Genomic DNA, 14,306 nt, shown 5'->3' on the forward strand with positions numbered 1-14,306 from the left:
CACAAAGGCCCGCTTTATGCTCATTGGACCAAAGAATCCCATAAACATGCGACTGTACTTTTGATTAGTACATGGTGGATCTTTTTGATGAATCTAATTTGTTTCTGAGAAGGACAGCAGTTATGAGCCATCTCTTATTTTGCAGTGGTGGCGAATGAAAGTGTCGTCCCCGGCTCTTAGAAAGCTTCCAACGCATGGCCATGTCGTGGCCCCAGCCCCGACTCCCCCACATTTAGAATGCCGTTATGGTGGAACTCTTTGCCAACTAACTACGTTCCCTGCTCATCTTTAATTGCATATAGATGGTGCATTGATATTCATTCTTTTAAAGCGTCTGGTTCCAGCGTCTGAATGAGAGATGATGTATTGGCACTGGTGTCCCTCATCCAGACACCAGTGCATCATCTGCTCCTACCTTTTTATATAAAATTAGCTGGTTGAACCAAATAGAACATTGTTTTCTTTTCACATTTGCATGCTTGCTAGCTAGCAGTGCTCTTCTTTCCCACCTTTTGCCAACACATTGCCTCATTTCTCAATCTGTTTTCCTCCACCGAGTGGAATTTTACATTTTCTGTCAACTAATAATATTCCAATTGTTTGACTGATCCACGATGACAAATCCTGGACTGCGTGTGGCATCTCTACCAATACCTTTCCTCTGATGCACTGCTGATGCATTCGCCCTAACCTGCGAGTGACTTTTTGGTATTTTCAGTTTCCCTGCTCTTGTGAAGCCTTTTGTTTGTCGTCTCTTGTGTCGTTTGCATATTGCTCCACATCCACCCTCAGGCGCCCTCTGAAAGCTCTCTGAAGGCTGACCTCGCTGTACTAAAGGCCCTGCCGAGCAGAAAAAGTGCAACTGTAACTCAAGCAAAAACACTGATGCGCAAAAGCAGCACAGTCACTTGGAAAATAGCCACTTGCCCATAATTTATTAGATATTTATTAGACAATATAGCTGACTTATCGCTGCTTGAGCATGTTTTGGGCTCGCAGCTTTAGTAGATTTGTTGCCAGCCATGTTGGGTTTACGGGTCTTCTCATCCGCGGCTGCTGCCAAGTAACTTTAAATCATCTTACATCTCCTAAATGTTTTACATTAACAAGGTGAGGATGGCATTTTTATTTGTAACTGCATCTGGTGGCCCGGTTTGTTTGAGAGCATTTGTTGTTTACCGCACTCGATCTGGAGCTCCACACAAGCGAGTCCTGATTGGCCTGGGTTGTAAAATGCAAAACAAAACTGTATCCCCGTAGAGATTGTGTGAATAATACAGTACGCTTATTTCTGCTAACATGTGCAAGATCATGGGGACTTATCAAATTACGTCCCCCACTGTTTTGGGATAAAACGTAACATTAAAAGCATATCGGCAGCTTTCCTACGTCTGCTCAGGTGGTCTGAAGGGAAAACCCTTTCACCTTTTGTAACATTTACTCTCCGTCTGAGCGTGCTTCTCTCGCCTTCCGGTCTGGGCCGCCGAGCAGAGCCGGTGGTCGCCTCCTGAATGACAGATTGTGTTTGCTCGGGCTCTCGTGCTGCAAGGTATAGAAGGACCTAATCACAGAAATGGTTAGTTTTATATATATGTTTTTATTTGTAGCACCACTGACTCTTCCAAGACACACCATGTGTTCAGAAGAGTTGGCTGAGTAGTTTTTAGTAATTATACTGTGCTATAACATTCTCTCAAATATTGGGAGATCCTCGAACAAGAGAGTTTGCAAATGGCCGCAAAATTACGTTTTTGATATGAAAATACTTGTTCTTTGATCCTTTTATCATATTGTGCATTCTCATCAATAAAGTATATTTTTGACAATAATAATAATAACAATAGTTAAAGGCAACTGTTGAGTAACAAGTATGCCACCATCACATTAAATGTACAACTCCAAAATGAAGCTGTATTGCACGAATGATGTGTATTATAAAAGCTTTAAACGATCAATAGATTATTGATGAATGACATTGCCAAATGTCAAGTAAATTGCGGTACCTTTTTTCGGTATTTTACTCTCGTTGCAAAATTTCAACAATAACAAAAGTGATCCAACAAAATGTTCTAAATAAATATTTATTTAGAACATTTTGTGATTTATGTAGAATATTCCTACAACATGTTTTCTTATTTAAAACATGTTCTTTATTTAGAACATTTAACACACCACAAACAAACAAAAATCCTCCCTACCTCCTTTTCCCCTCCCACACTCGTTCTTACAACCTTCACCAAAATGTTGCACCGTCTGATTTAATGTGAATTTGTACTCTGTATTACCGGCAGAAGCCAGACGGTACACGTAAATGTACAGAGTTTGGTACACGACCCCACTTTTATCCTTCATCATAATAAAAAATGTCCATAACACGTATTGTATATCTGTTTTCAAAGCCCTCTTTAGTATTCTTCTTTCCAGTAAACATGTCCACGCTACTTTAATAGTAAGGATAATCCACAGACCTGTTCGTCAACCATTTTCAGTGGAACTACCACTGGATTATTACGCTTGAGAAAAACGTTTGTCTATCTGCATTCCCATTTGTTGTTAGTTTAACAATAACTCCCTTCCTCGGGTCTATATGCGTGGGATTTGGGTGAAGTTGTCCTCACTACTGATAAATACATGAACTCTAGTTTAATACATGATTATTTTTGGATTGGCTTGATGTCACAGAGGGATATTTATACCCCAGTTGTAGTAGTAGTAGTACTGAGCAGGCTGTACTACTACTTCTACTAAGAAAGCACTAAACATGCAGCAGTTTGAGTTCAGGGGTTGAGAGCGGCGGTGTCTTTGGGACCAGGTGAGTCTGGAGCCTCTCGCCCTCTGAGGATGCTGTTTCTCTGCGAGCTGGGAAAGCAGAGAGGCCCTGCAGGCCCCGACTGTATGAGCACCGGGCGATCTGTAATTACAGCGGTAGTGTACTCGTTAGCTAGCCGCTGAGACCTGCCATGAGCTGGTTTGAATTACACTCTTGCAATACAAACAGTGAGCCAACGGTATTCAGCAAAGCAAAGAAATAACTCCTAGCAAGTTAAATTTTCTTTCTATTTGGTTGTTAAATTCTCCATTTTGCTGATGCACTGACTTCAAGCCCACCCAGTGCAGAGGAGCGTTGTTGCGATGTGGAGTCACGAGCTCAGCCCGTTAAAGTTTTCTTAACTTAACACCCTTGGCTTTGCACCTTGAGCCGCCCGGCCCACACAGCTGGGGCTGTTGGCCTGCTCCTCCTTGGTTGCAGGCGAAAGTTTTCAACAACACGTTGCAGCACACTTGTTGCCTGGATGCAAACAAAGAAAGAAAAAAAACGTTGTTATGCAATACACACCAGGGATCTCCACTATCTCCACCTCCATTATTTATCAGTTTCACGCTGAAGTTGTGAAAGAATCACACACATTTGACACGCACAAATTCATCCACATTGAAAGTCGAGACAAAGAAAAGCCCTTTTATAGTTGGATGTGTCTTGTTTAAAGTGTGTCTTTGGGATGGGATCTTTAACTGGCTCCTGTAGCTGAACAGGGGAAGTGTGTGTTCTCTGCAGACTTCGGTCCGAAGTGGTGCTTAGAGACTGTTTTGGAACAAGTGTGTGTGTGTGTGTGTCAGTCTCAGTGGAGTCATCGCACCCTGAGACCGACATCAGTCATGATACAATCTCTGCCTGCAAAGTGTCCCCTGTGTAACTCGGTTCCTCTCTGCTGCTGCGTCATCAAGCTGGAGTTGATCAGGCTGGGCGCCGTTACTACACTGTTAGCTTTTTGCCCGTCTCGGCGCTTTGCCTCTGGTAATAATTTGCTATGAGGTTTAATCATTCTCTGCCTCGTAGCCATCCTGTTTGCTGCTGCTTGCTCAGCTGCCAACTAAATAATAAAGTGGCAGAGGTTAGTGTTTACCTGCTCGCTCTGCTGACTGACTCTTGTGAAACTATGTTGTGGGTGTGTGTGTGTGTCATTAATTTCTACTGTGTTTCTCCAGAAAATATGTGGAAATTATACCTGCAACCTAAATATTTTATTCTGTGTTTGAGATCATGTAAAATATAATCAGTATAGTAAAGTTTAGAATTGATTTATTATTGCACTATAAATGAATTGTTTCAGAATTTGTTTATTTTTTTGGATTAAACAGTTTGAAATCGTGGTGAATCCATTTGGCATAATTTTCTTGATTTAAATCCTGCTTTTGTGTGTGACCGATGCACACTGTTCTCTGCCCAACTTATTGGACATTCTTGCCTGAACACTGTACACCTCTTGGTGATGTTTACTGTTGTTGTGGGGGATTCAGTCGTGCCATCAGTTGTTTCCCCTCACACCTGCACTCCACACACACACCTGGACTGGACACAGTTTCCAAGACCTCAGCTTTTTGTTGTTGTTGTTGAATAAAACAAATCACATCTTCCTTTTGTAACCTTGAATTTCTCTCCTATTCTTTTCCTTCAGGTTGACGGGGCCCTCTGGTCACCTGAGCGACGGTCCAGGGAACTACAAGTACAAAACCAAGTGCACCTGGCTGATCGAGGGACAGTAAGTAGCAGTGTACATCCAACACTAGGAGATAAACGCCACATCAGGACTTTTATAAAGACTTTCTTGAATCTGTCTCACACTGACAGAGTCCCTTAATCGGATCAGAAAACCTAAACCGCTCAAATTAGTAGTCTGTAATGAAGTTACTGTTGGTAATAGACAACGTATAACACCGGATGTTTCAGATCCAAAAATAGCAGATTTATCAAATGATCTTTCGGAGGCGGACAAACTCTTTGCTCCTCATGACGTAGCCAGGACGAAGACAGCAGACACGCCACAGGAAACCGATCCTCTCTTATTGATTTCATCCATCAAATCAGCTCCTGCCATTAAGAAAAAACACAAAGCGATTCCTAAAAACTGCGAGACAGCCGAGAGGTGGATCGTGAAAGCCGAGTCAATATCTCCAAAGGGGGTGCTCGTAATGCTTATTTACACAGTCGGCGCTGCAGTCCTTCACTGAGATCCCATCCAGCACGAGGACTTTCCAGTTTCCAGAAGGTGATGGATGAAAATAAAACGGCAAAGCAACCGCAAGGAACTCTATACTCCTTCACTTTCTCTCGCTCAGCATAACCGCGTCACAGAGTATCGATCAGTGCGATGAGTCTGACTCGGCCGGCTCATCTGAACCATAAACCCTTTGATTACATTTGCATTTTCAGGCATTTGGCCAACGATCTCATTCAGGAGGGATTAAACGGGAGTGACTTTGTCGGGGCTCATGGAGGGTCACGCTCATGTTTCCCTTCGACGGGACGCGTTGACGTTAAAGGGTCTGAACTTCTGACCTCCCTGTTCCTGTACGGCTTCTCCTCATCACCGGGCCGCCCCGTCATTCAGCGTTTTCATTACACCCTAATGGCACTTTAACATGCTGTCTTGAGCCCTCCGTCCGTATTTTAACACAAGGTTAACACAGTGACACGCACCAGAATGACAAGCGTTCTCTACGGCGTTAAGTCGTTGTCTATAGTGGGTCCGCCAAAAGTCGGCGGGGATGACAAAGCTCTGTGCTTCGCCGCCACGCTCATAGGGACCTTGGATGTAATTGCCCGATTTTTGGAATAGGAGTTTCTTTGTCAGACGTCTCCAGTCACTACGTGCTCCTGATTCGTCATTTACTGGTCACAGGCCCTCTCCGCTAATCGAACCTCGGGGCTGCTGGCGTTCCTCCAGGTTTACCCCTTCTGCAGATGGAGGGAGGAAGAGCCGCCACCGGAAAAATGTGACCATTCATAACATTTCCTGTACATATTCCCTCTCTGCCATCGTAGATACCGTAAAAGGGCCTTTGTGTTCCTGCCTCATTTCGTTTGAATCATTTCATTTTTGTGATCTTAATAAAATTTACAGTAGAGACGAGACATCTTGAAACTTAAAGGACGTTAGTTTGTTCATGTTGCACAGGGACAAATGTGCTGAATCCTACTACTCTGTGACACGATGCAGCTTCGTTGTCAGATTTAACAGCTGAAAGTTACAGCTGTTACGTTTGTCAACTACAACACAGAAGAAAAATAAAACTATATATTTATTTATTTTTCTTCCCCCTTTTTGATTTTAAAAAGCAGAACCCCCGCAAAGCAGCGGGCCCGGGCTCTTTCTCTTTCTCCACCCTGTAGCATTGTGCTGATCAGCTGTCTCCGGTGTTTACAGACCTCTTCAACACCTCCTGGAGACATGCCACTTGCCAGCCTACACCAGGCATCCAATAATTAGTACGCATTAACAAAGGCCTCCACCATCATCCCCGTCCCCAAAAATTTTTATATTCTACTGTAGATTTAATTGTAAATATTCATGCTCCCCGTTATTGCAGTCTTTATTGTTAAATGTTTATTGTTAAATGTTATGCACCTCCCGCCAGGACAAATTCCTTGTATATGAAAACATACATGGCAATACATGGTTCTGATTTATTCTATGATTTCATGTAAACGTGGAAGCCTGGTGGGAGGAAAAGCGCCACCAGACAAATTCTTGTAAAGTTTTGTTTCTATCATATCAGCTGTTAATAATCCACCTGCCACGCTATTACAATCCCATTTAATCTGCTCATGTTGTAAAAGTGGGTGTTCCATTCTTCAGCTTGTGAAACAGTAACTAGATATCTTAACAAGTGATCTTAAGGTTGGTGAGCTAAACAAATGTTCTGCACCACTACAGAGCAGAGTTTAGATGCTCATTTTTGGATGGTAGATGCTGTTAAAGCAACAAAAGTGTCTTTTTACTCATTGAGTAAACAAATCTATTGATTTCTGGATGAAGCTTGATCTCTCTTGTAAAAAGCCCTTCAGTTGGGGATTTATCCTGAAGGAATGCCGATGTGCAGTAACTCCGATATCTGCCATACAATGATATCTTGTTCAGCATCTCTCAGATGTACTGTTATTACTTTAGAGGGGAGGATTACATCAGTGTGACTGTTTTATGTTTTGTCTGAATTGTCAAATGTAAGAAATACAAAAATCAATAAATGCATCTTTGAACAAAAAAAATGACTATTTCCAGATATATTAATCTAGTGTGTGAAATTACTGATTTTTGATCTTATTTTGGGGACTTCTGATATTACTGTTGGTGGTTTGGTTAGAATGAAACGACCAACCCAGACAGATGTTCTCATGATCGCGTGCATGTGTTTTCCAGGCCGAACACAGTACTCCGACTGCGGTTCAACCACTTTGCCACTGAATGCAGTTGGGACCACCTGTATGTGTACGACGGAGACTCCATCTACGCCCCGCTCCTCGCTGCCTTCAGGTACGTCCACTGTGCGTTTGACCGAGGTTTGGTTGGAGGACGGGTAACCCTCTTGTGTTCGTAGTCCCCGAAGGGAAATCTGCCTCTACTTTTTTGCTCAATAATGGCAGAGAAATCACCAAACCATTAGTGAACCATTAAATGCTCTCATACACAAGGCCAACCTTCATTTTTATATATATTAGGGCTGTGCGGTAATTCATATCACGGTATTTTGTAAGATTCTGGCGGTTTCACAGTATATCACGTCTTTTTTTTAAACAAGTAAACGCATTGATTCCATTAACAGCACCAGTCAACTAGACAGCAGTACTGTCAGCGAGCCATCCATAGCCGCAACAACAGCAGGGAGCAACATTGACTTTTTACAGTTTAATACTGGGGGCGCAGTGGAGCTACTTACCTGTCTGCGTAACTGGGCTCAGTCATGGTTCACACTTGTTATAAAATTACAGCGCCGAATTGCATGCTGGGTAGAGTTCGCGCACAAAAAATACAGGAAGAGACAGACCGGAAGACACACCACACAAACAGCTGTTTGCCGCCCAACTTCCCAGCATTCAATTTGGCCGTGTAATTTTGAACCATAAGTAATCCAAGTTACCCTGACAGCTAAGTAGCTCCACTGCGCTCCCAGTATTAAACTGTAAAAAATAAATGTTGCCGCCTGCTGTTCTTGCGGATATGCACGGCTTGTTGACGCCGCTGGTCGCTGATGGCACCGCTGTCTAGTTGACTGCCGTAGCGCAACCGGTATACGGTTTGAACCGGTATACCGCACAGCCCTAATATATATTCATTATATGTAAATGATTTAAAATGTGTTTAATTCCACCTTTTTAATTGCAGTGGCCTAATTGTTCCCGAGAGTTACGGGAATGAGACGGTTCCTGAGGTGGTGTCTCACTCCGGCTTCGCCCTGCTGCACTTCTTCAGCGACGCCGCCTACAACCTGACGGGCTTCAACATTTCCTACAGGTGAGAGAAACACATTTTTCTTGTTAAAAAACAACCAAGATCTTGCGGTGGGAATGTTCCGTTTTAAATCTCCCCGGTGCCTCCATTTCAAAAAGAAAAAGTACAGAAACATTTCTAGAATATAATCAAAGCTTCTTTCATAAAGGCATAAAGTAAACTCCTCCTCCAGCTCGGTCCTTGACTTTTATTCTCAGCCCTGTCCTTCATTTTGAAATCTTAGCTGTAACAATAGCTTCCACATATCAAATGGCGGAGTGTGTGCCACTGCCAGACCTTCAGGGTGTGCGTCTCTCAGGGTCCACGTGTGCATTCAAGATGGAGTCAGTCGTTGGATAAAAGTACCAGCTAAACGACACGTACTTCCATACTGAGCTCCGAGACGAAAACCCACCGCTCAAGTCCTTTCGGTGGAGATTTCCTCAGCTGAAGGAACACACTTCGCGCTCTTCCTTGGGACACACAATGACGCATGCAAAGCTATCGCTCTTTGCGTGATTCACCCTGCTGGCCGGCGGCCTTTTAGTGAGATGCCGGGTTGCTGCCGTCCATTTGCTGCTTGTTGCATCGCACACCGTCATCTGCCAGTCTGGCACACGGTGACATGTTGTTTTGTTGCGTTTGAGGGATGCTGACATGAATCTCATGTGGAAGCAAAAGAGAGGCCACAATATTATTGGCAAGTTGAATTTATTCGATAACTTTAGTTTTTTGTTCTTCTTCTTTTGAAGTGTTACCACTTTTGGAACAAAATGCCGGCTCCACATGTTTCTCTTCACTGACAGGTGACAGGTTTTGTCACGTGACGGTGTGTCTCAAAGTCAATCATGGCTTCCTGGTTTAGCTGAGGAAAGCAAACTTTAATCTTTTCCACAGGATCAGGTTGGTGCAAACGATTTATTTAACATGTAGAATAAAGTGATTTTGATGAAACCAAACTGACCACGTGATTCGTTCAAGGGCCGGTGGGAAAGTGAAAATCTGATGATAAGTTAAAGTAAATGCACCTTTCAAAGCCCCAAATCACTTTGTAAAGTGTCTGTCAGAATGTTTTGTTATCAAATTTGTGAAATTTTGTCTGACACAAATACTCAAGATGAAAAATTCAAACTTAAACATCAAGAACATCATATCAACGTATTCATATATTCTTCAAATCCATTTGAGGTTGAGATTGAATTTCTATCTCCTAGTTCAGGCCACATTTTCTTTGTTTTTAAAACCTAGGAATAAAAACTAAAACTCGCGCCAAAAGCGCAGCTTCCCTCCACCCATGTGTTGTGTTTTTCCTACATGATGTCTTTCCCCGTGAGCTGTTTATTAACCTTCGTCTGCATCCGACGTCAGCTTTTCAGCGTCCAGTTGGGACTTCTTTTCCGCAATAAACACCTTCTAAGGACCTGTGAGCAAGAACAATATAATGGAATTAACACAGGAAATGTATTAATTCCCATGTTTGTGCAACTATCTATCTATCTACCCACACTGATGACAAAAGAATACAGTGTTGTTCCTTAAATCTGCCAAACATTCACGTTTCGGTGCTCTGCAGCAAACCCACAGAGATCAAACTAAACTTCACACAGATGGGAACGAGCCGATCGCGTCGACTGCCATGAAAAGGAAAAGTATGGTTACAAAAACAAAATGATGCTTGTCCATTCGAAAGATCTGCAAAGGACACAATTTACACTATGCGATTCTTTGTACCCCTCGCTCATTGGTACAGTCGCCATGACGATGGGATTGAAGTTGGGCTCAGAAACACAGAGTCGGATGAAAGCAAAGTGCCCCCCGGGGGCCTCCGGTCTTTGGTGTCTTGGGAGGTGGAGGAGCCGAAACATCAAACCGCGAAGCTGCCGAAGACACATGAAAGAATGACGAGGGGTCCTTTGTGTCGACTGTCTCGCTCCCAAACATCTCACCCTCCTGCTTTCATGGATTTACATTTTTTTTGCGTAACTCAGGGACACTGTTTCCAGATTAAAGGGACGGTCTGGCAATATGCTAGACCAAAACTGTGTGTGTGTGTGTGTGTGTGTGTGTGTGTGTGTGTGTGTGTGTGTGTGTGTGTGTGTGTGTGTGTGTGTGTGTGTGTGTGTGTGTGTGTGTGTGTGTATGTGTGTGTGAGAGATCGTCTTCCTCTTTATAATAAAGCTCCACTGTTGTTGAAAAATTATTACAAACACATCAGTGAGCCGCATCATGTTCCCTCATTCTCATTAACCTGGATATTGTAGTTTTATTTTGCCTCATTCCTGCAAACACTTTGCCGCTTCTGTAAAGGCTCACTAAAGCCTGAATATGTATTATTTCATATGGTAGACATTTTAGGAAATTGCAGTACATTTGTGAACCGTTTCTAAAGGTTTATGGCTTCAGTAGTAACCGATGGGCTTTATGCTGCATTCACACCAAACGCGGCGGGATAATTCGCACCGTGTCAAAGGGGGCGTTGATGAACATACTTAAACACCAAGCGACGGACTAACATGTCTTTTCATGCTATTTGTTGATATGATACAAAATATAGAATAATGCCAACCATATCCTTTTTAACATACATAATTGAATTGGACGACGTGTTGTTAGTTTGCATGGTCATATAAATGTTCTATGTGGAAATAATTATGCTTTTTGTAAATGTCTTGGACTTTTGTTCACGTGACTTAAACCCACTATGAATGTCAGTGTTGGATGATATAAGAATCTTTGTGAACTTTAAGTAGCTGTAAAGAGTTTGTGTTTTCCTTAGATCAATGTCTTAAATCAAAATGTAATGTTTTTGTCACTTTTTTTCTCATCAAAACTTTGTAGAATGGGATTTTGGACATGGGTACAGGCAACAGTGCCCATATTCTTTTTTATTGATTTTCAGGGTGAATTTGTTGCTTTTTCGAACGTCAAAGCCAACCAGGAACAGAGTTGCCCTCTCTGTTCCAGCTTGTACCGACACCTGAAAGTCTGTTGATACTGAAGAAGAAGTCAAAGGTCAAATTGATTGGGAGATGAATATATGCTGTCACTGGAAAGAGCATGTTGCTCTGATTGCCACAGTATGTTTTCTTATGATGGCACAAAATGTGTCCGTCACTAGTGCCGTCTCCCTGCAGACTGGGTGAGTTTACCATCTGCTCCTCTGTGCCTGTGGTGAGCTGATGGCTGCCGGTTACCTCGGCCTCCAGCTCGCTGCTGTGTCGGTGCAGGTGGAACGTTGGAGATGATTGACAAGTGTTGAGCAGCCCCTGTTATTGACGATGCCAATAACAGTAGCTTCTGCTGTCTGAATGGGAAATGTTACACGTTTTTAAATTGAAAGGGCACCCGCCATGCTCATTTCCAGGGTTCATACTTGTATTTTGGGTTTCTACGCAAACATGTTTAAATGCTTAAATGTAAAAACATAATTTTCTCTCATACTGTCTGTCTGAATATACCTGTATTCATCCTCGGTCTGAAACACTCCATTGTAGCGCTTGTCTCTTTAAGAAAAAGCCCAGCCTGCAGCCCACAATAAGACTGACTGGGTTGTCTTAGTACACAGTTTGTGCGTTGGTAGTTACTCCAGATACCCACATGTACACACACTACCTCTGGAAAAAGTAAATTTTTCATGATGTGTCTGGAGCCTGAAGACAGCTTAGGAGTTTTTTTCTTCTTTTTTTGCCCAAAAGCAGATGTAACTCGGTTGTTGAACCAAGTCCCTGATGTTTTATTCATAGTCTGTATTTCAGGAATCCTGGTTTCCTCACCCTCTCGCCGTTTCCTCCTCTTCCCTCCCTCCCAGGGTGAACACATGTCCCAACAACTGCTCGGGCCGCGGGGAGTGCCGCGTGAGCAACTCCACCGGTTCGGTGTACTGCGACTGCGAGAGCAACTGGAAGGGTGGAGCCTGCGACGTCCCCTACTGCATGGCCGACTGCGGCGCCCCTGACAGAGGTCTCTGCCAGGGCAAGACCTGCGTCTGCAAGGCCGGATGGCAAGGTGGGCCTTGCAGCATCACTTGACCTCATTACGCGCTGGTTTGAATAACCACCATGTCATCAGGTTGGCTTCAGCGGGCCCGCTCCTCACGAATCGTCTTCCTGGGTCTGAGTTCTCTGTGCAGAGTGAACCACACTGGTCTCGGGGTTAAATCGCACATTTAGCAGACAAGATTCACTTTTTTATAGCCCGACTTATAAACGCAGGATATTAATGGAAACCCAGTGTGCCTTCTGACCTATTTTCAACACTGTCGGAGCAGGTATGGTGCTTTCAGGACTGAGCTAAAACGAAACGTCCATTCAGTGAGGTTAATACGCCACTATGTAACTGAGGTAATCTGCTTAAGCGTCCAGTGTGCCGCCCACGTAGACTGGCTGAAAGTGTAGTGGGACGCTGCTCATATAATTAGGTAAGAAATGTATAATTGAGAGGTTTTAATGAAAGAGTTTCGCTTCTGCTGATTACTAAACTCTACGTTCAGCAGTGATGGATGGTGTTTAGGCTGATCCCTGTGTATAAGAACTTCTTATTTAAGTTCATAGGGCCCTTATTTCAGGACTGAGGGTAAATTATTTTATGTGAAACCATCACTTGGCGTAAATACCTTAAGAAAACCTCTTTAAAAAAAAAAAAAGGTTTAGGTATATTTAAAAATATTGAACAAGGATCAAATATTTTTCCCCCACCATCATAATGAAGGTTTTTTTTATCCCCCCCCCCCCCCCCAAAAAAATCTACTTTTTCATCATGGAAAACATCCTCAATTACTTAATTATAATTGAGTATTGTTATTTATGTATTATTGTGAGTAATTGTATTCTTTAAAAAAAATCTTTATGCAAACGTATTATCAAAGAATCGTCCAAGAATACATGATTAGCTCAGCAGCTCCAGTTGGAGGTTTAGAGTGTGTGACCGACTTCATCCGTCCAAGATTTTGCCCGTTTATCCGGTGACTCAGCCTCGTCTGCTTTAAGCTGCCACTATTAGTTTTGAGACCCCGACACGTCCATCTGCTGTAACCTGATGGACCTGAGATGGACTTTTTGCAGGATCAGCTTCCTGATCTTTTTAGTTGAGTCTTCTTTTTTTTTTAATGTAGTGATGACCAGACACCACTGTATCCCTTTTTAAATCGGACCATATGCGCTTTCTAACGGCTCTATTAGTTCTTAAACGGCTCCGCTGAGCCACTCTGCATGCGCAGAGACGACGGCTTAATTTAACTGCAGTTATATCAGCAGCTCGGTGTGTTTCACGATCTAATTACCAACGCTGAGGGAGCTGAGAGGCAGACTGGTGTTTTCTTTAGCCTTTATTACCCTGTCATGGTGTGTTAGCCGAGGAATAGCACACTTAGTGTACTCTGCGCTGCCAGCTCCCAAATGAACTCATTTTCTGCACCAACCAGTGCAAAAGCAGACAGATGCCTGTTTAGTCAAGCCAGCCTTGCATTTAATCTCTTTTTCACAGATGGGTGGCCCTCAACAAATTACATCTTTAAGGGAAGCAAAGCCTGTATTTGTTTTATTTATGGGGAAACGCCACCAAGTTGCAACGGTAATTTGGTTTTCGCGTCAAGGTAGTGGAGGAATATTAGCCACCAGGGGGGAAAAAAATGAAAAGGAGAATGGGTTCAGAGACCTTGAATGCTTCAATGCTTCCTCTCCTGTTACATGGCCACTTCTGCATTGTTTGTAAGATGATCAATGATGAAGTCCCCCTGCAGTTGACATCCTGTTTCTGCTGTTAAATGGAGTGATAGCAGTAGTTGGTAAATGTTTTATCCCAGGCAGGTTTCTTTTGTGTCTTTTCTTTTTTCTGACCTGACTTGTTTGCCAACAATCTTTTTCCCCTTCATTGAGAAGGGATTCCGGTCCATGCTGCTGCCATTGTTCTCATCCTGTAACAGGGAAAGGCAGCTCTACCAGGGCCATCAGTCTTTAAAAGAGTCATTCCTCTCACATCGGTCCCGCCTTGATAGTTTATTGTTAGCTGAAGGAATGTCCAAACACTCTCAGGATTCCCGTA

The 14,306-nt window shown here is 43.1% G+C and overlaps 1 protein-coding gene across 2 annotated transcripts in view; it reads left to right on the plus strand.

Annotated features, from left to right (window-relative positions):
- The window catches only part of atrn (attractin), a gene marked incomplete at both ends in the record, with an annotated part of 130,817 nt that overhangs the window by 6,804 nt on the left and 109,707 nt on the right, over nucleotides 1–14,306 (plus strand). For both annotated transcript variants that reach the window (XM_079230781.1, XM_079230782.1), the window contains 4 exons: nucleotides 4,458–4,541; nucleotides 7,200–7,313; nucleotides 8,163–8,291; nucleotides 12,076–12,272. In XM_079230781.1, coding sequence (XP_079086907.1) covers nucleotides 4,458–4,541; nucleotides 7,200–7,313; nucleotides 8,163–8,291; nucleotides 12,076–12,272 — 524 coding nt within the window. The remainder of the gene's footprint in view (nucleotides 1–4,457; nucleotides 4,542–7,199; nucleotides 7,314–8,162; nucleotides 8,292–12,075; nucleotides 12,273–14,306) is intronic.

Source organism: Taurulus bubalis, assembly GCF_910589615.1.
Source record: "Taurulus bubalis genome assembly, chromosome: 1".
NCBI classification, from domain to species: Eukaryota; Metazoa; Chordata; class Actinopteri; order Perciformes; family Cottidae; genus Taurulus; species Taurulus bubalis.